The sequence below is a fragment of the Embiotoca jacksoni genome, unplaced genomic scaffold (assembly GCF_022577435.1).
Source record: "Embiotoca jacksoni isolate LCO1_2020_lvr unplaced genomic scaffold, fEmbJac1.0.p SCAF_14, whole genome shotgun sequence".
Classification (NCBI taxonomy): domain Eukaryota; kingdom Metazoa; phylum Chordata; class Actinopteri; family Embiotocidae; genus Embiotoca; species Embiotoca jacksoni.
The window spans coordinates 16,338,238-16,361,743 of NW_027185274.1; the positions used below are offsets into that span (position 1 = coordinate 16,338,238).

Consider the following 23,506-nt stretch of genomic DNA (forward strand, 5'->3'; position numbering starts at 1 on the left):
TATTTTTCAAGCGGTTCAAAAAAACTTTACGTTTTGGCCTAAAAAAATGCGGGAACTAGTAAATAAAGTTCACAAACTGCTGGGAATAAAAAAAAAATAATGTGACTGTTTTTCATGGAAATTCAACTTCTTAGTCCGTAAAGAAATACACCAAACAAACCAGTAATGATGTGGTTTAATCTGCCTTCACAGTTTTTAGAGAATTCAAAAACAAACACACGGCAGTACATCCATACACTGTGCTTTGCTCTGGAATGTCACATTAAGCATAATAATATGCAGTTTCTCTCTGTTAAGCACTTTGTTAAAAAATTACTGTACAAAAACAAATCATTCTCAGAACATCACATTCTAAACTTTTGATTTGCCAGTTATTTATTATCTTGTATAATGTATATATATTCTCAAAAAAATCATGCAAACTTTCTTTGTCATAATTATTATTTTTGTTTTTTGTTTTACGGTAGTGTTGATTGAAGTTCCTCAGCTTAAAGTATTTTTGTTGCTTTTTAGTGTTCAACCATGTCTTTGTTTTACGAATTAACTTTGCAGCCATGGAGTAAAAATTCAACCACAAAATGTGCTCTGTGGTATGCAATTTTTTTATGTTTCGCTTCTTATGTTACGTTCAAACCAAACGCAAAGCGAATTTTTACCTTGTGTTACTTGTGGGAGTGCGGCCGCTGGAGTTAAATATTTTCAACTCGTGTAGACGCGAATTTGCGTCCTTTTGCTTCACATGGCGCGAATTAGCAGACATCTTTCCTCGGGAGTAATTGGCATAACGTTTGGTCTGAACACAACATTAGGCTGGGGATATACTTGCTTTTGAACCACGCCCTGGTGTAAACACAATCGCTCACGTACTTGCCTCTGTATTCTGCTCTTGACTGGAGGACTCCACCAGAGGGCGCACCAGAAAAACAATGATACCATTACAACATGCTGATTTGTCCAAGCGGCAACCAACAGTGATGTCCCCCCCGTTGGTTTGTGAACGTTATGAAGCCTTCAGTTCAGATTTTTGTCCGCTGACATCTTGCTAGTTCGGAGCGGTTTGAAGTGACCAAATTTGGATGAGCTGGGGGAGGAGCCAGCAATGGATCTGATTGGAAACCTGACGATACAACGTCCCGCCCACTGATAGCTGCAACCTGACTACAAAACAGGCCTTTCAATCAAACACGCCCCCAAAAACAGGTCGTTTTGAATCTTATTTTCTAATTAATGAGGGATTATTTTCAGATGGACCTCCAGAAAACTAATAAGAAGGAGTGACTTTAGCTAACAACACCGAGATAACTGGTGGAGACATTTTATTCACTTTGTATTTGATGAGAAGTTGAATGGGAGTCCATGGAGCCGGAAGCTTTTTGGAGACGACCTCTAGTGGCACTCGGTGGTATCGCAGCTTGAGGCACTTCTGGCATCGGCTTCATTTTTCAAAGCCCGAAGCTACAAACACTTTTACATCCAGTCTGTGGATTTGTCTCATGTAAACATTAAACATGGCCACCATCGAAGAGGGTCACTATTTTGCTGATCTTGACATCACAGGGTGACAAAACACCATCGGTTCCATCCACACCGTATTTTCAGCATTTTCCATTGAGCACCGACGTAACGGTCTCAGACTTGTTTCCATTTAGTGTTGCAGGCCCCTGACGGTGTCACACCTCCATACTGCTTTTACATCGCCCTCACCGGTCATGTGTACACGGCATCCTGCGTTCATTTCTGAGGACGTGCACAACCTCAAAATAGATGCAGGAAACGCGAGGCGGCCGTCATGCGACCGCGTAGCGTAAGGTAAGTATATCTCCAGCCTTAGATGTGCTTCTGATGTGAAACCACCCCGGTTGATCTGAGCAGGGTTCATTATGATAACAACAACAACAAAAAAAAATCAAGTTAAAGTGCATATTAAGTGTTCTTCTTTTTCTAACATTCTCGTGAAGTTAACAAGTCCGTTAGAAACAACATCTCCATGAAACATTGTGCTTCGGGTTAAAAATGACTCCTTGGGATGCTCACGTCTTCTTCTTGGTCTCCACGGGGAGATGGAGAGATGATGATGATTTCCTCGACAGCACGGGGACGAGTTTATCGAACAGCAGCACTGAGCTTATCATACCTGAAACAGCAATAATATAGAGGAGATGGAGACGTAACATTTTGCATGTGTAATATTTCACACTATTGTATAATTTTGAAATCTTTATCAGGTCGTGCTTAAAATGAATTTTTTTTTTTTTCCCTTAACTTGCATTTTTTGCTAATTTTTCTACAATTCCTGCAAAGGACGTCATCATTTTTAAGGGAAAGCCCCCACAAAATATTTTTTTTATCGCAACAATCACAAAGAAACTGGTACAGGAGCCAATGACATGTCTGACGCTGATGTCATGCCCTACATGAATATTCACTTTCAGCTTTCAGTTGGTCTTACCCAGCAGGGGGCCCATCCAGTACACCGCGCAGTAGTCCAGGAAGGAGCTCCCACTGCAGGGGAACTGTGTGGAGAAGGCCAACGCCGGGTTGAACACCGCTCCCGTCACTCTGCCACCTGCAAAACAATGTGCACACACTTTGAATCCGTGAACCTCCACTTAGGAGTTTGCAGCTACCACACAGCACAAACAACGTGCTTCTAAATCGGCCATTTCTCGGTAAAAAGGTGAACAATAATCAGGTACTTTATGTTCAGAAAGCTCCTAAACGTGAAATAAGAGGACGTGAGACTACATACAAATTTGTCAAGAAAATATTTCAAAAATGGTCGCTCATTTTCTCAGCCAATTTTAATATCATTAAGTTGACAAATCTGTAAAAGCCAAGCAGCTAGTCCTCAAACTTTAGAGAATATCGGTCGTTTTTGCTTGAAAAACAGCAGAATGTGAATTCATTTTCTGTTAGAGTGTAAAAATTATGATTAGAGCAAGGACGCTTAGAAACTATTCTAATCCGACTTCCCATACAGGAGCAGTTGGTAACATTTGCTGAATTCACTTGTGATCTCTGTGTTCAGCATTCTCATCTATTTCTTCATCCTGACCAAATAAATTGACTTTGTACCGCAGTTAAAAGAACTGTGATTGGTCTGATTTTGTCAGAGCTGCAATCGATCAATCCTCAGATGGGAACTTTTTGAGATGTAAATAGTGTTTAATTGTACCAGGTGAACACCAGACTCTCCTACATGAAACCAGTTTTTTTTTTTTTTTTTTTTAACCACCGGCTGCTTGTACTTCACATTCAGGTGATGTGTTGCTGATGTGGGTGTGAGATGGGGGGGGGGGGGGGGTGCACTGGAAACAACTGGCTTCATGTCATTGCCTTTGGTTATAATTTGCTCAAGTTTGCTGCAGTTTACTGTCTGCACATACAACACAAACACAACACACTGATGATCACGCCAACAAAGGCCATGCCAATACTGCTGCGGGGCGGTCGAGATCTGCTGAAGTGCCAGTGAGCAAGACACTGCATCTCAGACTCACGTGACTTCTGAAAATATCATATTATCAGTCTGATTTAAACAGTAGCAGATGAATGAGAATATATTTGTCCATATAGTTCACGTAACAGAACGTCATTGTCATACCTGCATAAACAACTGTTGTGATGACTGCGGCTACCACGTGCACGCGGTATTTCTCCTCCACGGATCGCGTGTGAGTAATAATCGTCTGAACCGCAAAGGCGCACGCGAGCTCCACTGCGGTGGCCTTTGGCAGGGGCGCGTGAATGGGGCTGATGCACCTGAAACCAAGCAACTTATGCCGCACATGCAGTCCCGACAAACCGATGCCCCAGACCACCGGCACGGCAGCTCGTGCAGCTGCAGCTGCAGCGAACTGGCACGCGATCCGCCGCATAGCGCACCCGCCCGAGAACCTCGCACGATACGCGTGCTCGAGAGCCCCGGAAGGGTTCCCGATGGCCCCGCTAAAGGTGAGCCCGTGGACCACGGATGCCACATACGTCAAGGTGAGCGCGAGTCGAGGTTCGATCCCGCCAACCTCGGACAGAAGCTTGAGCTCGTGCGTGCAGCAGCACAGCTGGAAGGTAGACACGAGCTCCACCGCGTACACGGTGAGCCCGGTGTTCGCGAGGGCCCTCGTCAGCAACCTGCGGGTCACATCGCTCAACACGACGATCCCCGCGAGCACCGACAGAGACACCGCCACGTCCGCAGCCATGTTCCCGTCTGTTCTGCGGTGCGTCCCGAGGACTGTCCGAGGTGCTCGTTTATCTCCCCCGCTGCACTGAACTGAGTCTGGCGGATGGGAAAAAAAAAAATGTGCTTCTCTCTCCCGGAGGATGCGAGCTCCAACCGGGAGCAAATGAGCTTCAGTCCCGGTGGCTCACATGGTGCGGAAGTGGCTGAGCCTCGCAGCTCTCATCCTCCCTCTCCCGCAGATATTATTGCTCTTCTCTCCAATTGCTCTTTTTCTTTCTTTTTCTCTCCTACTCTGCAGGGTTTTTTTTTTTTTGCTTCCTCCTGTCTTTTCCTTCCTTTGTTTCTATCTTAATATTTCCTTTTACTATCTGGAGAAAATGCATCCCTGAAAATCTTGGATGAACTTTGACTCCAACAGGCTCCATGCCCCTCCATCATGCCTAATACTTTAGAGCACCAACTCCTCGGCTTTATCTTGTCTTGTGTGTCCTGCTGCTGGTGGACTATTTTAATTCAGCCATTCTTAGTATCATTGACCCCATCATATCCACAAACCGCATTACACTAAACAGAAGAGTTTTGGAAAGAAAGGGAAGAAGAGAGACGGGTCTGTAGTTGTTTACTTCAAACGGGTTGAGGGGGGGTTTCTTCAGGAGAGGGTTCACTTTTGCCTCCTTCAGAGAATTCAGGAAACAGACCGTTGACAGAAGTGTTAATGAGATGGGTGAGAAAAGGAAGAAGGTCTGGAGCAATAGACTGGAGAATGTGAGATGGGATGGGGTTAAGGGGGCAGGTGGTTGGGCTTGGGAGGTTACCAAGGTGAGAACTTGATTGGGAGACAGGGGGGTGAAAGAGGAAAGTGAAGGGGATGAAGATGAAGTTGATGGAAATGTAGTTAGAGAAGCTAGATTAGAAAATGAGGAGCGTATGTCATCTATCTTTTTTGTAAAATAGTTGACAAAGTGGCTTGGTAGAAGGGTGGAGGGAGGAAGGGGATTAAAAGGATACCCTTTTTGGGGTTAGAAGATGTTTCACAACATTTTGTTAGAAAAATTACTCAGAGGCTAGATTCAAAATCAAACATATCGGACATTTATTCTTGCAAGACGGAGCAAATACACGTACGCTCAAACAAGGATGCCCAGCATTGCTCAACGTCACTCCACAGTAGGGCAGCTTTTATACAGTGTGACAAAACAATTGACAGTCACCCCCATTTCCTTTGTATCTGCTTTAGTAAAGTGCTGCTTCCACACTGATCCATCCGTGGTGATAACCCAATAATATATTTCAGCATTTGAGAGGACATTTCCTGAACTAAGAGATCATGTGCTGCTACTTTATGAACTTCCTTTACCACTTATGAGCAGAACTTAACGTTATTGGTGGCAAAGTTCAAAATTGCACTGGTGTTATATTTTGTAGTACATTTTGTGAGACCCTTTAATATATGTTAATATCTGACATCTGTGCAAAAATACATGCAGAGTTTAGTTGAAGTTAATATGATGTGTCTGTAGTCTGAATTATATCAGCTTGGTATTTTCCAAAGTTATTGTCTTTTTATTATGAAATCTAAATCCACAGACTGTTTACTTGCTGATAAACGAGCAAATTTGGTACTAAAATACTTTGAAAGATACTGATTTAATTTGTCTAACTCAAACTACTGAGGCCTCATATTTGCCTCAGATCAACTTTTAAGGTACACTTTATATGAAACAAGCTCCATTCATGTAATTTTCCATTATTTACATTAAGACTACCATTAAGGGGGATCAAGGTTGAAAATAGTCGATTTTGTATTCAAGGTACTTTATGTAGTTGCATTATTTAGCACAGTAGATCAATGCAGTTCTGTTAATGTAGCAGCTTTGCCCTCGTTGTCAAGCAGCCAACTCGCTCTCACCACTAGATGTCGCCATCTCCTCATTCTTCACTTTATTTATTTTATAATATATATGAACACATTACAGTAAAGTGATTTATTGCTTTAAGAAAACTTAATTTGATAATTGATTTGAAAGTAAAATTTATTCTAAACAGGTCATCCTCAGGATATTTATTTTCCATAAAGGAAAACTTGTTTGTTTATACACAATTGTATGTGAGTTGCTTTGTCTTTTTTGTAGTTATATTTTTATTTTTCCAAAGTGGGGGAAGGTCGTAGGGAACAAAAATATTGAAAATAAGTCTGCGTTTAATCATTTGAAGTTTTTTAGTAATTGTTGAAAGAATCTGATGTGTATACATATGGAAATGTTTGCCCTTTCTTCTTCATTACATATGAATTTTAATATGGAGTTTGGAAGATGATGCGCTAAAAAGAATAACAGACTTAAAATCTCCATCAAACAATTTGTCGTGTCTTCTGCTGCAGAATACTGTTTAGTGGAAAACACTTTCTTTGCAGGATTTTTCCTACATGTGCTTTTTTTTAAAAAAAAAACTGTGCAATTATAAATGTGTAAAAGTCTCTTGGACAGATTTGCAATTTTCTCCCAAATTATTTACACATCACATGAAAAATTAGAAAAAAGATTAACCAAAAACAATCTCAATGATTTATGATTTATAATTAAAATATTTGAGGCACAATTTAGCAACACGGTATATTCATTAATTTATGTATACATAAATCAAATTTTGTTTATTTTATTGGATAGCCTCATAAATAAATAATATAATAGATTCACTATTTTCTGTCAATATTTGTTAATGACATTTGTTTGAACATTTTCTTACTCAGAATATTATCATTTGTATTATCATTAATGTTAGTATCATTAAATGTAAAAGTAGCATTAATTAATTACATTTTAAAAATAATTTCCCCTCGGAAATTCCCATTTTTAGTTCCTGTCCCCTTGTCTGTGTCTTATTTCTAGAGTAATGATCTACTAATCGATTTACTCCTGAACACAACGCCTTCTAGGTAGCAGCGTTTGTAAAGAGCTAGAATGTGTGATTTCTATCAATAACATCGAACGCACCACCACTTTCTCTCTGCCGGCGAGCTGCGACCCGCCCCAAAATGTGAACGGGCAATCTGGACCAGCCAATCACAGGCGGGTCAGCCTGAAAACTGACCAATAACGTGCGGGGAGGCGGGTGTCTCCGCGCAGCAGCCTTCTGTGCGCCCGGCTAACAATAGCCAGGGATCGGCAAGTTTACAGTTAAACAGACCAACCAGGAGGGCGACGGAGCGGAGCAGGGCAGAGCCGACAGGGGAGCACAGTTCACCGAATACATGAGCCGCTGTGTCCCGGTGTCGGAAATTACATCTCCAACACTCTGGGATTTACGTTTGTGACCAGACAAGTGGTGAGTGAGCCTCTCGACTTTATTTCTAAACCGCAAAATTAACCGTTCACGTCCATTCCCAGCCGGGCAATGGGGCTCATTTGCTTGAGAATAGGAAGGGGTTAATGGTTACTGTAGGCTGGCAGCACGCTATTATCTCCTTAATTTGCATCCACATACATGTTTTACCGGCCGGGACCCTGCAGGCCCCTCCACCCGCACACACGAAGCCAGTCACGGCGAGGCTGGTCCAGTTGGAGGTGTGGGTGGTGGGATTATTATTATTTTTTTTATTACACCGGTTTCCTCCCAGATCACCAGTTGGCTCTAATAATGATAACATGGGAGTGTTTGGTGGCGAGCTGATAGCACGGCAAGGTGGGTATCAAATGAATGAATGAATGAATGAATGAATGAATGAAATCCTGCCACTTTTCCATCTCTGGAATCCATATGACAGGATTCATCAATCCATGTCACCTTTAATTTGAGAGATTAAAGGTGACACTCTTCTCACAGAAATGTGGATTTTGGAGCTTTTATTGTGGAAAATGTTCTAAAGCAGACAAGTCGTGAAGGTTTATTACATTTTGCATGCTAATATGTGTACAATAATCACTTTATAATATCCCCTGGAAAGCTGCCAACTTATTTCCTATTTATTAGTGACTTTAATTATCTTTAAATGCCATAAACTTTCCTTTAGTTTTTTGTTATCTGTCTGAAATGCACAGAAGCTCTTGTTTCCACATGGCTCAGCAGAAATCAGTGCATTTCTCTTGATCCTGAGCAGTTCAGTGAGTATCTACGTGTTAGAAGGGGGGTTTGGTAGCACAGACTGTGTATATATATGCTGTATTTGATTGATTACAGAGACATGGGTGCTCTAACTCTCATTTAGTGTTTGTTTTTTTATTAGTAGTAGGAGTTGGTTCCCTTCTGCCCGTTGAACTCAGCCTCAGGTTTGAATCAGATGGATAAATAAACAAATTTTTCCGTCCCCACCTCACCTCAGTGGGGCTGACGCAGCCCTTTGTTCCCTCTTATAAAAAACTTTCCCCTTCAGTGTTCTGGATTATAAGCAGCTCTAAGTGTTGCTAGTTTTTCTCCTGAGTTTGCTGGCAGACAACTACCGTCAGATTTCCTGCAGTCATGTGTAAGCTTATCCTCCTCCGTGTGTGTGGTGGTGTTTTATTCTTGAGTTTCACACCTGAGAGATTTGATCTGGGATTATTTCCTCTCACTGTGGTGTTCCAGTTCTCAAGATTAGCTCTTGCACAAATGTAGGACCGCGACTCAAACTCCAATCGGCAGAATCAAAGAGCTGAGTGTGTTTATTACATTATAACCAGTCACCGATGATTTCCATGAATAATTTAATAATTAATAACATTACATTTACAACATATTGCTTGAAAATTAAAAAAAATTTGAGTCAGTACATTTTATTTAAATTTGGTTTTATTTTCACGATTGATAAATGATAACCATTCCCTTGTTGAATCTTTTCAGCTGTTGAGATTTTCCCCTTTTTTCCTTCTTCTTTGTCTTATTTAATTATGAACTAAATATCTTTTCATTTTAGACGTCTTTTTCGTTCCTGAACTTTAACTCTCCCTTTAGTTTTAAATTAGGACAAAGAGTGCATAATTGAAACACACAATGATGTCACGTATATTTTCTATATGTGGTTCTTCCAGCTCTGAAAGATTACACTTAAATATTCTCAATAATAAATTGGAATGGATTTATTCACATTGAAAGCTTTAAAATTTCTGCGATACTTTGATTGACGCTTTTTGTCCCAGAATGACTTCCAATGGTGGGTCTAACCTGGATCAAGTTGTTTTAAAAGCTGCATCCAAACAGGAAGTGCCTTAATTCAAATAGTGATAAACTGTTTAGCAGGTGTGAGTTGGATTGTAACTGGTGCTGCTTCCAGTCCAGTCCGGTCCAGCCAGAGTCCTGGGAGCCTCCCAGTCTGCACATGAGTCCTCAGATGAACCTGTGACGTTGCAGGAAGTTCACTTCAGTGTTCAGTAGTGAGTTCAGGAGATGAGTCTGCTGTCCATCCATTCAGAAACATGAATGAAAACTGATTCATTTATACACCAAACTTCCTCCATAATTAAGCTCCGGCCGGTTTCAGAAGTGTCCGCGAACCCGTGCATGGTCTTGGTTATGGTTTTAGGGCGGTGGCGGCAAAGTAGTTGCCGTGGATACCTGGGCTTGGAGTGTTTTATGGGCCCATGTGAAGTGTGAGGCCACCCAGTTGTCGCCCCGACACCTTGACAGCATGACTGAGAGCGAGGAGGGCTGGGACGAGTTAATGACCCAGTTGGCTCCTGTGGTTTCGGGCTCTGCTACTTCAGGAGGTGTGTGCGTGTTTGTGTGTGTTGCCATGTGAATGTATGTGTGTGTTCCTGTATCTCACCTATCACTGAAGTTATTTTTAACCCTCAGACACTTTGTTTGGGCTCTGAGTGAATGAGACCTGCTAACCTACAATATGAGCTACTTACTGTCAGAAAAAAACCACACAGAAAGACACAATGCATTAAATTCCCAAATGATTCCAGTCATTTATGAGATTGAAAAGTTCTTCTTGTCTGGAGGATTTTTTTTTAGTCCAAGTTTCAGTCTTTTCCTGTGATTAATATGAAGACAATTTTTGTCTTAAATAAAGATTTTATTGGACAATAAACACTCTTTGTTTGATAGTTTAATGTGAAAAGACATGAAATAACTGTCAACTACGATGGAGGTTTAGGAACAAATTTAGGAAAAAAGTTAAATGATGACTTTTTTTTTAAAATTGTGCATTTCAACGATAAAGTGGAAATTTCGAGAATGAAGTCAAAAGTCGTAAATAATGTCAATAATACAGTCAAAAGGTTGGGAATAAAGTCAAAATGTTGAGAAGCAAAAGAAGGACAGCCACACTTTCAGGATCAAACAATTTGATCAGTTGTCTTATTGTGTCTTGTGATACAACAGGTACTCTTTGCATTGTGTGCCGGTGTTACCATGGATACCGTTTCATATGCCTTTTTCCAGCTATTTCGGTCTGCATGAACGCGGCCACTTCCTTAAAGTTAGTGTTTCTCCTTCTGACCCGATGTGATTTTTGGCACAATCTCTATAAAGTCCTGATACTTATTACCAACACATAATTTCCTTGTTCCTAAAATTGACTCTTGCGTACAATTGTACGAGTTATTCTACACAAGCCATCTTGTAGAAATATATGCACAAAACAGGAAGTTTGATTTCTTCTTAAAAGTTCGTCTTTAATCTTGAAATGTAGTTTTATTCGGAAAATGTATATTTAACTTTTATGTCCTCGACATTCGACTTTTTTTTCAAGAGTAAAAAAAAAATTCTCCTTCTCTCATGTATCTTTCTTAATAACGCCCTAATACTCCGTCAATACTCCACCATTAAGTAAACAGCAGAAATAATTCTTCTACAACATTTCCATGTTCAAGTTTTCTCTGTTTGGATTTGTGGCTTCTCTTTGTTACAGTAAATGTAATATTTTCCAAGTGTTGGACACAGTTTAATGCTCAGACTGAATTGATAACTGCATTGGTCACATTAATCAATCTTGATGTTTACAGGCACCCAAATGTGCCTTAACGCAGATCTTTAATTGCTCAAAACATCAAACCAGCAATGCAAAGACACTTGTGTTTTTTACTGGTAGTTTATGAATCAAAATGATTAAATACTTCATCAAATTGTTTGTTAGTTGCAGCTGTGGATTAATGCTGTGTAATTGCTGCGTGTAGTTTAATGTTCATGCAGCTCCTCACAGTTTTGGCCCGATGCTTGTTGGTGCTCGTCAAAGTGGGAAACTCGTGAATTGGAAGTTGTTTCCAGTCTTGTTACGCCAACTGGCTCCAAGAGAGTGAATAATTGAATGTCCCCAAAGATCAAACTGTTCCTTTAACTGTCAGATTAGTGCAGAGTCAGCAGTGTTTCTGGCTGTTGTTCTGTGCACTTATAAATACTGTGAAATGATTTGCTGCAGATATGAAGTTCAGACACACCATAATGAACTAAATTACTCATTAACATGGATGTTTATTCTTTGCAGTGTAGGCACTCGCTCACATACACTGTACCAACATAAAGAGTAATACTGGCTGTGGAGCAGACAGAGCACTGCCAGCAGCTGAATAATGGATAGTCTGTCTGCCTGCAAGGCTGCTGGAGCTGCTGAGCATGGCGTCTAGACGAATCCCGACAGAATAAAACTATATGAACTCTTCTTTTCGGGCCGACTGGCTGGATCCAGATGAAAGCTGTGATCCTGGATCGATGTCTATTTATATATTTTTCAAAGTATTTTATCCACTTCATTGACTGGAAGGCAGATGACAGCAAGGGTGATGATGCATCTCTAAGCTGTTAATAGTACAGTTCAGGATCAGAAATCAGATCCTACTATGTGTGTTATTATAATGCGGAAATATTTCCACTTTACATGCTGCAGTTGAGGTTCATTAAACGGGGAGACGTCGCCATGGGAGAGGAATGAGCTTTTACAGGTGGAGCTGCATTCAGGGATAACATCAGTGGAGTTTAATCTGTCTTCCGTCAGCACTGATCCATCTGAGTGTATTTACTGCAGTCGCAGGCTCTTACTGTCAGTCGTGCTGCATTTTTTCTCAGCCTCCATCAATAAACAGCTTGGAAACAACCGGGCTGCACTACCGTAACACTAAATGTTGAACAGCATGTCAGTGCTGTCTCTATAGGTTCATAGAGGGCTGCAGTGTCGCTAAGAAATTTCCCCTCGGGGATTAATAAAGTGAATAAATTTTTTTTTTTTTTTTAAAAACATGGCCACAGAGGGACACTTTGTTTACTGCCACTGTCTTTTCACTGGTATCCCTCCGCTGTCTGTGTCTTTGAAGGCCATCAACGCCTCAGACTATTAGTAGACACTACAGTTTACAAATGTTCCCTAAACACCTCACATGCAGGCTATCGGTAGACACTACAGTTTACAAATGTTCCCCTAAATGCTAAAGTTGTGAGCAATCATCTGGTGGAGTCTGACTACAATGAAGGAGGAGTGTGCAACGTTAGCGTGACCTTTGAGCCATTATATTCACGTTAACGGTAAATACTGCTGTTTGACAATGAACTGGAATTATCTTTTAACTTGTCGGCAAAAACTCAGAGGCTGGTTGTTTTAAAAGGGTGAGGCAATGTAAAAGGTTTGTCAGCACTGAAATAAAAACCTTCATTTCTCCTGATCATTTTTCAGTGAAGTCTCTACAGTAGATCAGAGCAGCAGGCGGAGGTGGACTGAAATAGATATCGGCTTTATTTTCCATTTAAATCCGCCTGGCGTCAGAACTGAAACTCCTGGTGGGCTCAGGGCATCTATAGTGAACAATCATTACTCTTAAAATCACCAATAAGTGGATCCAATACTCATCATGCTGTTCACTGAGAGACTGCTGTCACAACGTTGTGTCTTAAAGTCCTGACAAAGAACCTGAAAGTGAAAATATCAGCGAGGACGTCTGAAGGTGTAGTCGAAGCCAAATCCCAGCTTCTTAAGAGCTGACATCATGTGTGTGTCCAGAGACCATATGGTGGAGGAACCACCCACTCATTGTGACCAACCACACCTTGCAGCAACACACACACACACACACACACACACACACACACACACACACACACACACACACACACACACACACACACACAAAAATGCACGAGTGTGTGAATGAGACACAAATGAATCATAAACAGATAAAGTGGAAAGCAGAGACTGAGTAAGTTGTGTGTGTGTGTGTGTGTGTGTGTGTGTGTGTGTGTGTGTGTGTGTGTGTGTGTGTGTGTGTGTGTGTGAGAGAGTACCTCAGTGTTGGAAGTATTGTATTCACACCCTGCAGCCTCGCATCCTCGGAGAGACACATTGTGTGCGTTTGTGATTGTGGATTACATCATCACATGCCTACACACTGTAGATGTGTGTTGTTGTTGGATTGTGTGTGTGTTTCTGCTGGGAGATGAACACACGAGTGTGTTTTCACCCCATGAGCTGTCTCTCGCACTGCTCGGCCAACACGAGGTGAACGGGTTCATGTTGTATCTGCTCCTGTCAAACTCAGTTCAAGTATAAATCCTCCCTCTGATTTCTTCTAAACTTCAGGGTCAACTTAACTTTCTTACTTGAATAAATAAGATATGACTGAATTCTGTTTCAGCTGAAAGGGATTTTTATCTTGTCGAAAGTCCACAAATTATTGATTCGTGTGTCAGTTTTTACTGAATTAATGATGTATTCTGTGGTTGTCAGAAAATAGCACCCATCACAGCAAAACACCAACCACCCCTAAAATAAAACATTCAAAGCTCCCAGAAATGCACTTTACAACCATAAACCATAATTTGTGATCAAACCACCTGGATCAAATGTTGCTTTCTGAAGCAAGAGCATATACGAAGGTTGATCGAACAGTTGTCAGACTGCTGCTGTTGCACGTGATCGGTAAGTAGCACCATGATGTGCACGGAGCAGCAGGAAGCTGCAACCTTCGGGAGTACGTTTTCCAAGTTTCATCTCTTGATCACCATCAGCGCCTGAGTTACGAACATTTTTGCGAGCACTGTACCGGACGCACTCTGATTTTTTTTTTTCCATTTTTTTTTTTTGTTGTGGCACGCTGTGGATCCTTTTGGAAGCTTTTCTTTTCTCTGTGAAACCTTTGCAGAGCTGAAATGCCACATTACTCTTTTATATGTTTGCTATCCTGCAGTCTTCTTCTTTGCTGCTTCTTTGTGTGTTTTTGAGACTCACTTTGTATCGTAAGTGGACTCATGAGTGCTGGAGACCTTAAATACCCCAGAGGTACAAAAAGAAACCCTCCACGGTACCTTTTCAGATTTGTGTACTACAAATGACGATGTGTTTGTGCCAATTTCTGCGTTGGACTCTGAGGACCAATGATTAGTTTTATGTTTTATTTTCCTGCATGCGATCAATAAAGTTGAACAAACATTTGCTGAGTACACACACAGTTTTGCTTCATTGTAAATTTAGTTAGATAATTTCTGACATTTTATGGACCATATAATCAGCAGGTTAATCAACAATGATCATTTTCCCTCGACTTGGACCATAACGGCTGATTAGATCTTCGTCGGGCTCAGCGGTGACACATAAGGAAAAAAAAAAAAGTCGTGTGAGTCAGTTAGATTTCCCTCGGTGTTTCTTCTCACTTGGAAGGAGTGAAATCGACTCTCCTGATATTTCCAAATGCCAACACCCTGATAACATTTTTCGAAATATCACAAAGATCGTATTCAAAGACAGAAAAGCTTTCCCTCTCCTCAATTCTTCTCTTCTTCCTTTCCTTTTTCCACACTCCTCGTCTTATTGAGCCCGTTTCTTCTCCTTCTTTAACAAACCTTTCCTTCCTCTTGCTCTTCATTTCTCATCGCTGCCACCTTTATCTTCTTCTCCTCCTTTTCACTCTGCTCTTCTTTGTCCTAGTCCTCTCCATCCTCCTTTTTTCCTCCCTTTTTCCTATCAGCCTCTTTATGTCATCTTCATCCCTCGTTCACTCCCTTCCTTCAGCCCATATGACGTAACCAGTGAAGCAACTATAATGCTATTATCTATAAATACCCCTTCACCGCTCTCCTACTGTCAAACAGAGGAAGTCTCTTTTTATTTTGCTCTCGTCCACAAATTATATTTTCCTCTCTCTTCCATTTCTGCCTGAAGGATTCTCTCATTTTCTATCTTTTCCTCCCACATTTAAAGCGGTAGGACAGATTTTTAAATGAGTGAAGTTTGCATGTTTCATCTGTAGTACTTTACATTTATGATTGAATGAAAAGATTGATAGAAATAGATTGATAGCTAATAAATACATGTAAACTCTGCTCGACTTAGGGATACCTGAAAAGGTTATAAAGACTTATCAACATTTAGTAGTCCGAAGTGCAGGTAAAAAAAACAACAATAATCAAACAGTTCAGAGTGAATTTCGAATAGTATTATTTCCTTTAAATGCCCATCCCTACCTCGGGTTCCCAATCAGATTGAGTCAGATCCACCGTTCAATCCTCCCACAGTTTGTTCAAATATGGTCACTTCCCACTCCAACATAGCAAGATGACGACGGATGAAACTCAAGGCTTCAAAACAGCAGTGGGTGACATCTTGCTTGGTTGCCAGTTGGTTCTGGTTAGTTTTAGCACACACGGTGTTGTTGGTTTAAACAGCAAGGCTTAATACAACAACAGATTTAACAAATACAGGGAGTGTTGAGTTTGTATTGAGATGTAAGGCAATACTTTTAACGGGGCAAATGGAAGCGGATCAAAAAGTGGCCTTGCCATTCTGAATCAATTATACACCTTCTATGAAAATATTAGTTTCACTATTTTTATAATTTTTTTTGACATGCTCTTTGGAGATGATCGAATCTTTAAGCGCTTAAAGAATGTAAATGAATTTTAACCAAAATTGTGAACATTTTATTTCCTTAATTACAAAAAAAAAGAAAAAAAAAAGGGCGGAGCATCGTTCCAGTGCGCTCCAGCAACACTACACCTACGATTGCAAGGATTATACTCACTGCTTTCACGTATACATTCTATAATTCAGTGTAAAGGTCAAATGTTTCATGTTGAAACTGCTGCCATCTCTTTTTTATCTTCGTCAGATTTCATTTTTATGTTTTTTTAAAAAAAAAAAAAGAATCTATCAGTTCTCTGTAATTTCTCTCTCTGTCTCTTTCTGCCCTATTTACGCTCTTTCCCGATATTTTTCTTCTTCTTCTTCTTTTCTGCTCCATCAATCTCAGGCCAAAAATCCTCTTCTCTCATTCTCTCTCTCTCTCTCTCTCTCTCTCTCTCTCTCTCGTCTTGTCTCTTCCCCCCGGGGGAGGTTTCATGTTGTGTTCTCACCTCTGTTTTAACAGAAAGACAGGAACAACACCCTCGTCCCTCGCCAACACGCTCTCCAAATCTCAAACATGGCCAGTCAAGTGTGTCAGCTTGCCCTTTACATGCACTCTGTCTCGTGCTAAAAAATTATGTCCCAGTATATTATAGTGAAAAAAATCTGTTATTACATTTTGTCATTTGAAAAGTCCTGAAATACATTATTGATACTAACGTTAAAGCGTCTGGTATATTTTCTAAAGACCAGGCAGATTAGTTCGAGAAAATTTGTCTTTTACAGGGAATTAATTAATTACTTTCTTAATCAATAGTTACAGAAAAAAAGGTGGACCTGACCTCTCATATATGTCCTCTATGACTGGTTTTTATTTTGTTTCTGTTGGACATACAAAAGCAGCATTAAACATTCACAGTTTTCCTTGTTGATGTTTCTTTTTAAACTGTTTTCTGACATTTTGTACAGCAAACAATCAATTAATAGAGACGATATTCAGCAGAATAATCAACGAAGACGATCATGAGTTGCAGAGTTAAATCACACTGATAACCTTCTGAAACTGTTATTCTAAATGTGAGGCAACTAATTTTGCCCCACCTTCACAGATTTCTAGAGTTTTTAATTTATAGTGTGAGAGTCAAACTAATTTTCTTGTGTCCTTGCTTGCTGCGCGACAGCATCCATCAGATATGGCCATGCTCAGAAGGAATAATTAGGCTTGCATTCACGAAACACAATGACTCTCACATTTGTCTGCCAAGCGCATTACACGCACAAGTAGTCCGACTTGTTGTATATGTGCGTTTCATCCCGCAGATAAGACACGCAGGCGGTTTAGAGAGCAACGCGTTGGATTTTCAGACTGATCTTCATGTTGTCGTTGTTGTTGTTTGTGTCTCAGCCTTAACTTGAGCAGCACCTGAGTTCCACGTTAACGTGACCACTGATTTGTGAACATTTGTGATTTCACCATGGACCTGAAACTGGAGCAGAGAAACATCAGATTTGGGGTCAAACTGTGTAAACGGTCAACAGAGACCCTTGAAATGCTTCAGAAAGTCTACGGCGATGAAGCGATGAGCCGGGCGAGGTGTTCTGAGTGACGTTCAACGTTTCAAGAGGGGCGGAGCGTCACTGTCCAAGACCCAAGAAGGTGCGTCAGGTCAGGAGACACCAGGTGAATTTTCTTTGTGTCACCGTGAATTCGTCCCCTCAGAGTCAGACTGTCAACACCGAGTTCCACTGGGACCTTCTGAGGCGTCTGAGGGAAAACACTCACTGCAGACCACCCGAACTGTGGCGCCATGGCAACAGGGTTCTCCAACATAACAATGATCTGCTCACAGTGCAAGGAAAACGTACAAGTTTCTCACCTGCAACACCACAATCGACGCTCCCAACCTCCACTACTCAGCTGACTTGGCTCCGTGTGACTATTTTCTGTACCCCAAAAATTTGATGTTTCTCCCCTCAAGTTTTAGGTCCATGGCAAAATACTGTATGTAACTCGGGTGTTAATCGTGAATAAGTCATGAAAGTTATAGCTTCCCCTTGCTCTGTGCACGTGACGGTGCTATTTACGGTTCACGCGCAGCAGGACCAGCCTTTGAACTTTCTGATCGACCCTCCCACACTTGTCTAAACTGTCAGTTCCTTCTTTCTCTGCCCCATCAGATCAGCTCTAAAATGTCTCAACTAACTTGAACCAACTGAGTACATCTGTGAGAGACCTGCAGCTTAGTGAATAGATGTACATGCACGATTAGCAAAGGCTAACACGGTCCAAATGTCACTCTGAATGTGTGTTTGTGTTGGGAGCGCTGGTGAAGTAGCAACACAAACACATGAAGCTAAACATACAGGTGGCAACATGTCTCATTAAACTGGAATAATCAGAGTTCAGAAACACCTTAACGAGCCGTAATCTGGAGCTGCAGAACCTTCTGGCCTGTTGTATTACTGTGTGTGTGTGTGTGTGTGTGTGTGTGTGTGTGTGTGTGTGTGTGTGTGTGTGTGTGTGTGTGTGTTTCCTCACAGTAAGGTGTGAATGTGTGGACAGCTGCAGGCCTGACACTCACCTCCTGCCCTCCCTCTGTTTGGCCTCTCCAACATGCTGCAAACACACACACACACACACACACACACACACACACACACACACACACACACACACACACACACACATACATGGCTGTTTGTTTGTGTGAGAGCATGTGGACACCATCTGCTACAAAGAAATAAAAGCCTCTTCCACACTGTTGTGAATATATTTGAAAATGTGTGCAAACTGATCTCCTTCCACACGTTAAAATTGTGGATCGTTTTGTAAAAGTAGGACAGAATATTTTTCCGCTGGTTTATGTTTCTTTGTTCCAGATCGTTGCTCAGTGCTTCGGCGTGATGACTGCACACAGCTCTGGTAGACTGGTGTTCTGCTAACTTCACCTGCAGAGTTTAAACTGCTTCATCTTTATTTATTTATTGAAAGAGTTCCACACAAAACCTTTTGACGTTTCTCCTGTTCCCACCGTGACATCTAATCTCGCAGCGTCACAGTTTTTTACCTGCAAAGTTTCGGAGTCTGGTAGCAACTTGTTCTTCTCCTCCTTATGTTGTTTAATGGCAGCTGGCAGACAGCTTTTAGGTAGATTACTGCCACCTTCAGACAGGAGTAAAGCATTACAACTAGGTGCAGGAAAAAACAATAAACTATGTAAAAGTGGACTCAGCTTCCAGGTCTAAAAAATGGTTCCGATGCAGAAGTGCCTTCAGCTGCAATACCACCGAGTGCCACTAGAGGTTGGCTCCAAAAAGCCTCTGGCTCCATAGACTCCCATTCAACTTCTCTCATCAAATACAAAGGCAACACATTTTTCCATGAGTTATTTCGGTGTTGTTAGATACAGTTGATCCTTCTTCTTCTTATTTTCCTAATTGTCCATCTGAAAATAACCCCGTCATTAATTATAAAATAAGCCTACAAAATACTTTTTGAATACAATTTTTCTTTATTAAAGCTGAAAGTTTAAAACGAAGCAATGACAAACAGTCCCAAACCAAAAGTACGCAGCTTTCTGCTGGTAAACCCATTTCTAGTTCACAGATGGTGTTGAGTTTGTGTTTTGTAGTACGAGACCTGAAAAACATTAACAACTGAACAGATTTCTTTCTGTGGTCACCTCATTCATATTCTTAAGTGTCATTTAACTGCTGTCACGTAGTTTTATTGCCACTCTGTTGACTTCAGGACTGTGGAGATGGGATTTAACTCAGGGTCATAAAATGCTCACAAACCAGGAAGTACTGCCGTTGCTCGTTTGCTGTCCTTCTGTTCGCTGTAAATCAGGTCTGTTTATGTTCAGATGTCTGACAACAGAAAGAGAAAAGACATGTTAATAAGCAGCTGTCTCTGTGTTTCTGTGCAGGCTGCAGATCCAGTCCATCTGCCCGTCTGCGAGAGGAGTGACCCAGACACGACGCTAACAGGTAAACTCCAAGCACAGCTCCGCTCCATGCAGCAGTTGTAATGCCGGGCCCATTGAGGCGATTCTGTGCCTTTGCTCAGAGGCACTGTGGCAGCGAAATACCCATATTATCAAGGCTGTTTTCCACTGGTTCTGTCTGTGTCGTGATTTGGCTCCGACACGCCCACCCGAGCTGATCGCTGTCGTTCAGGTCAATGCTTCAAATTCATCCAGTTGGCGTTAAGGATGCGTGACGAATGTATTTCGCTATTTGCACCGATCAGACCAGCCGGGCGGAAAACAGCTTAGAGAATCTGGTCAATTTTCAAAATAAAACGCCTTATGGAGACTCCTGTTCGTACATCACATCGCTACATCACGTTCTCTCAAGAAGGACGAGAAATGCGTCCTCCTCCTGCTACAGGCAATCTATGTTAAATAGTTGGGAAATAATTAGGAAGACTAAAACAAATAAAACACACCAAACTGTAGGGAATTACAACAACAAACACAAAACAGACTCAAAAATAAGTCTTTAGCAATGTTTACCTGCTAGAAGCACAAAAACCAAGACAAAAAAGATTGGCCAGACCAAACTCTTCTGAAAGTCTCCTGGTGAGATGTGAACAAAACGCCGAGGTCCACAGAGGCTCAGCTGGATGCTGCCTCGGCTGATTAAAGAGTTACAACTCAGTGTGGAATAAGTAAGCAGATATAAACTGGGTTAATGTGGTAGCAGAGATTTTCAGGGAACCTCGGGTGCTTTAGTTCTGTTACTTTGTCCTTCATTCCTGTATTTGACACCACATTTGGACCCATCAGTGTTTATTTCCTCAGTGATCCCTCGCAGCAGTGATTTCTGGTGCGGCTCTGCCTGCAGACCGGCTTCTCATTCGATTGTTTGTCACAGCAGAGACGTTTCCGAGGAGGCACACAGCAGCGCTGAGGGAAGCCAGAGTGGTTCACATTATGTCAGTCGGCCGTAATGGGATTCTGCCTTTGTGGCCCGATGACTCCCAGCATGCACTGCAGCCTCCATTATTTATGGCGTTGTCAGGGGCGGAGTCCGGCAGCTGGTAGATCAGGGATGGAGGCAGCACCCTCCCCTGCACACCTGTGTGTGTATATGCGGAGGGGGGAGGGGATGGGAATGCAATAGGGTGGGGTTACTGTGAGACTCAGAGGGCCTGGCATGCATGTTTTATGTACTGCATCACTGTGTGCGCTCTGCATGCAGCTGTGTGTGGTGGAGACATCGCCATGTTGTGAGAGTATTTGTAATACGTAAATGTTGGCCTGCAGACTGAGCAACACCCTGTGTTGTAAGAAATGTAATTTCACTAAATTCAGTAAGAACTTGTTCATGCAACCCTGTAATTTAGAAACGGTGGTGCTGTACAATTAACTGCGATTAACAAAATACACTTCTCAAAGGAAACTGTGCCCACATTATGTTTTTGTGGCTCCACAGTCGCAGCAGGAGGCATCATGTGTTCGGGTTGTCCGTCTGTCTGTCCGGTTCTTGTGAACGCGATATCTCAAGAATTCCTTCAGGGAATTTCTTCAAACTTGGCAAAAACATTCACTTGATACCAAGGATGAACTGATTAGAGTTTTGGGGGTCAAAGTTCAAGGTCACAGTGACCTCATGTCCTTTTCATCTCTCTGTCCTGTTCTCGTGAACGAAATATCCCAAAAACGCTTTGAGGGAATTTCTTTAAACTCGGCTAAAAAACATTCACTTAGTCCCAACGATGAACTGAAAGGACTTTGGTGGTCAAACCTAGGACTAGAATCCGTTCAGGTCCAGACCATCTTACATGTAGCCTAACCTGGTCTGGAGGGATCCGGTCTGTGTCGTCATCCTTACAGGAGAAGAGTATGTGTGTTGAGGCAGACTGAGATTGTGAACTATGAAATGCAGGAAAACTACTGCTTGTAACCTGCTGCAGCATCACGCTGCTCCTTTGTTCTTTCTGGGTCGACCGCATTTTGGATCAGGTCTAATTAACCTCAAGCTGATTTGAATCATAACTGACTGTTCTTGCCCTCGGTTCTGATCAGGAAGCTTTTTCAGTGGTGTGTTTCAGATCAGGTGTGGTGACGAGCTCTGACTGTGTGTGGGAAACGATCACTGAGGGATCACTGTTGTCTGCTGGTAAATGTAATTTCAGTTGCGCCTCCCAGTGATGAAAGTGTGTGTGTGTGTGTGTGTGTGTGTGTGTGTGTGTGCGTGCGTGCGTGCGTGTGTGTGCGTGCAGGAGTTATCTGAGCTAGTGGTGATATGGTGGTATCATTTTATTGGTTGACACAGAACAGTGAAATACAGCTGACTGACTCTCACCTAGGTGTGACTCACACACACACACACACACACACACACACACACACACACACACACACACACACACACACACACACACACACACACACACACACACACACACGCGTCCAGCTGTAAGCCAGGATACACCCTCTACATTATATAAAATATCACACACCAGCCTTTACCTCCAGTAAACACGATGTGAACAACTAATTTGTTGCAACAAATGTCACAGAATCTGCTGAGTGCACGTCCAATCAAAAAGGTTACAGCAGAAGAACTTGTGAACCTTTCCGTTTCGTTATGAAGCCTAGAGTTCGTCTTTTCAGCCTAGTGGCACTCGGTGGTATTGCACTTAAAGGCACGTATGCACAAGCTACGTCCACTTTATTTACAGTCTACGGCTGCATGGAGCGGCTGATATCATTGTTGATTTAGCTGCAAATTATTGTCTCTGGTTTAAAAATGTCAGCGTCCTAGAAACAAAAGTGACTTCTTCAAATCTTCAGTTTGTAAACATATTTAAAACCAGAAAAAAAAAATCAGCAAATCAAAACTGAGGAGTTGATTAGAGATGAGGAGGATTTTTTAAATTTATTTTTACCAGAAAGGTGACGAGCTGATTGTGAAAGAAGGGGCTGGTCATGTTTTGTGGACGGAGTTCTTCAGTTGCAGTTTTTCCTGTGAAAAATGGTTTTGTATAAATTCCACTGGACTCGTGTTGCTACTCGGCTTTCTCTTCTGTTCGTCCCTCTTCATGTCCCTCTGACCCACTTGCCCCCACGTCCCCTCCCTGTCCCAGTGTCTCTCTCACTCTTCTCATTTTGTCTTCTTTCAGTTTGTCTCTCGCTCCCGCTGCTCTACTTAGCTTATCTTTCCCTCTTTGTCCTCTCTTTGTCCCGCTCTTCTTTTCACGCTCGCTCTTTGTTGGACCACTGGACAGATTCCTCCCTTTATTCTTCTTTTCATTCAGTCTTTTAAAAAAGTAAAATAATTTATTCCTTCCTTCTTGTCCACACATTCACATGATAAAAAGCAGAAAACCTTCGAGACAGATTAAACGGCCCAACAAAGATAAAGAATAAAAGAGTGAAAAAGAAGAGTTTGGTCACTCTCTGAGTTTTACATGTTTATGAATTCATTCTTTTGTTGACAGACAGAGGCTGTAGTTTAAAAAAAGACAAAGTTTTGTGTTGATGAAGCTTGTAAGACACACACACACACACACACACACACACACACACACACACACACACACACACACACACACACACACACACACACTCCTG

The 23,506-nt window shown here is 41.7% G+C and overlaps 2 protein-coding genes across 2 annotated transcripts in view; one reads left to right on the top strand and one right to left on the bottom strand.

The window, feature by feature from the left end:
- Nucleotides 1-157: 157 nt before the first annotated feature.
- Nucleotides 158-4,379, bottom strand: aqp11 (aquaporin 11). Its single transcript, XM_069148304.1, has 3 exons — nt 3,605-4,379; nt 2,450-2,566; nt 158-2,134 (listed from the first exon to the last, which is right to left on the bottom strand). The coding sequence occupies exons 1-3, from the start codon at nt 4,200-4,202 to the stop codon at nt 2,031-2,033; spliced, it is 819 nt and encodes a 272-aa protein (XP_069004405.1). The 5' UTR covers nt 4,203-4,379; the 3' UTR covers nt 158-2,030.
- Nucleotides 4,380-7,346: 2,967 nt separating this feature from the next.
- pak1 (p21 protein (Cdc42/Rac)-activated kinase 1) overlaps nt 7,347-23,506 on the top strand; it is a 52,076-nt gene continuing 35,916 nt past the window's right edge. The window contains exons 1-2 of the mRNA XM_069148307.1: nt 7,347-7,507; nt 19,853-19,913. The gene's annotated coding sequence lies outside the window, so the exon portion shown is untranslated. The remainder of the gene's footprint in view (nt 7,508-19,852; nt 19,914-23,506) is intronic.

Coding starts and splice junctions, on each gene's coding strand:
- aqp11 (XM_069148304.1), bottom strand. CDS start 4,202: ATGGCTGCGGACGTGGCGGTGTCTCTGTCGGTGCTCGCGGGGATCGTC. Junction 2,567..3,604: donor CACAACAGTTGTTTATGCAG/GTATGACAATGA, acceptor ATTGTTTTGCAG/GTGGCAGAGTGACGGGAGCG. Junction 2,135..2,449: donor CTGGATGGGCCCCCTGCTGG/GTAAGACCAACT, acceptor TTGCTGTTTCAG/GTATGATAAGCTCAGTGCTG.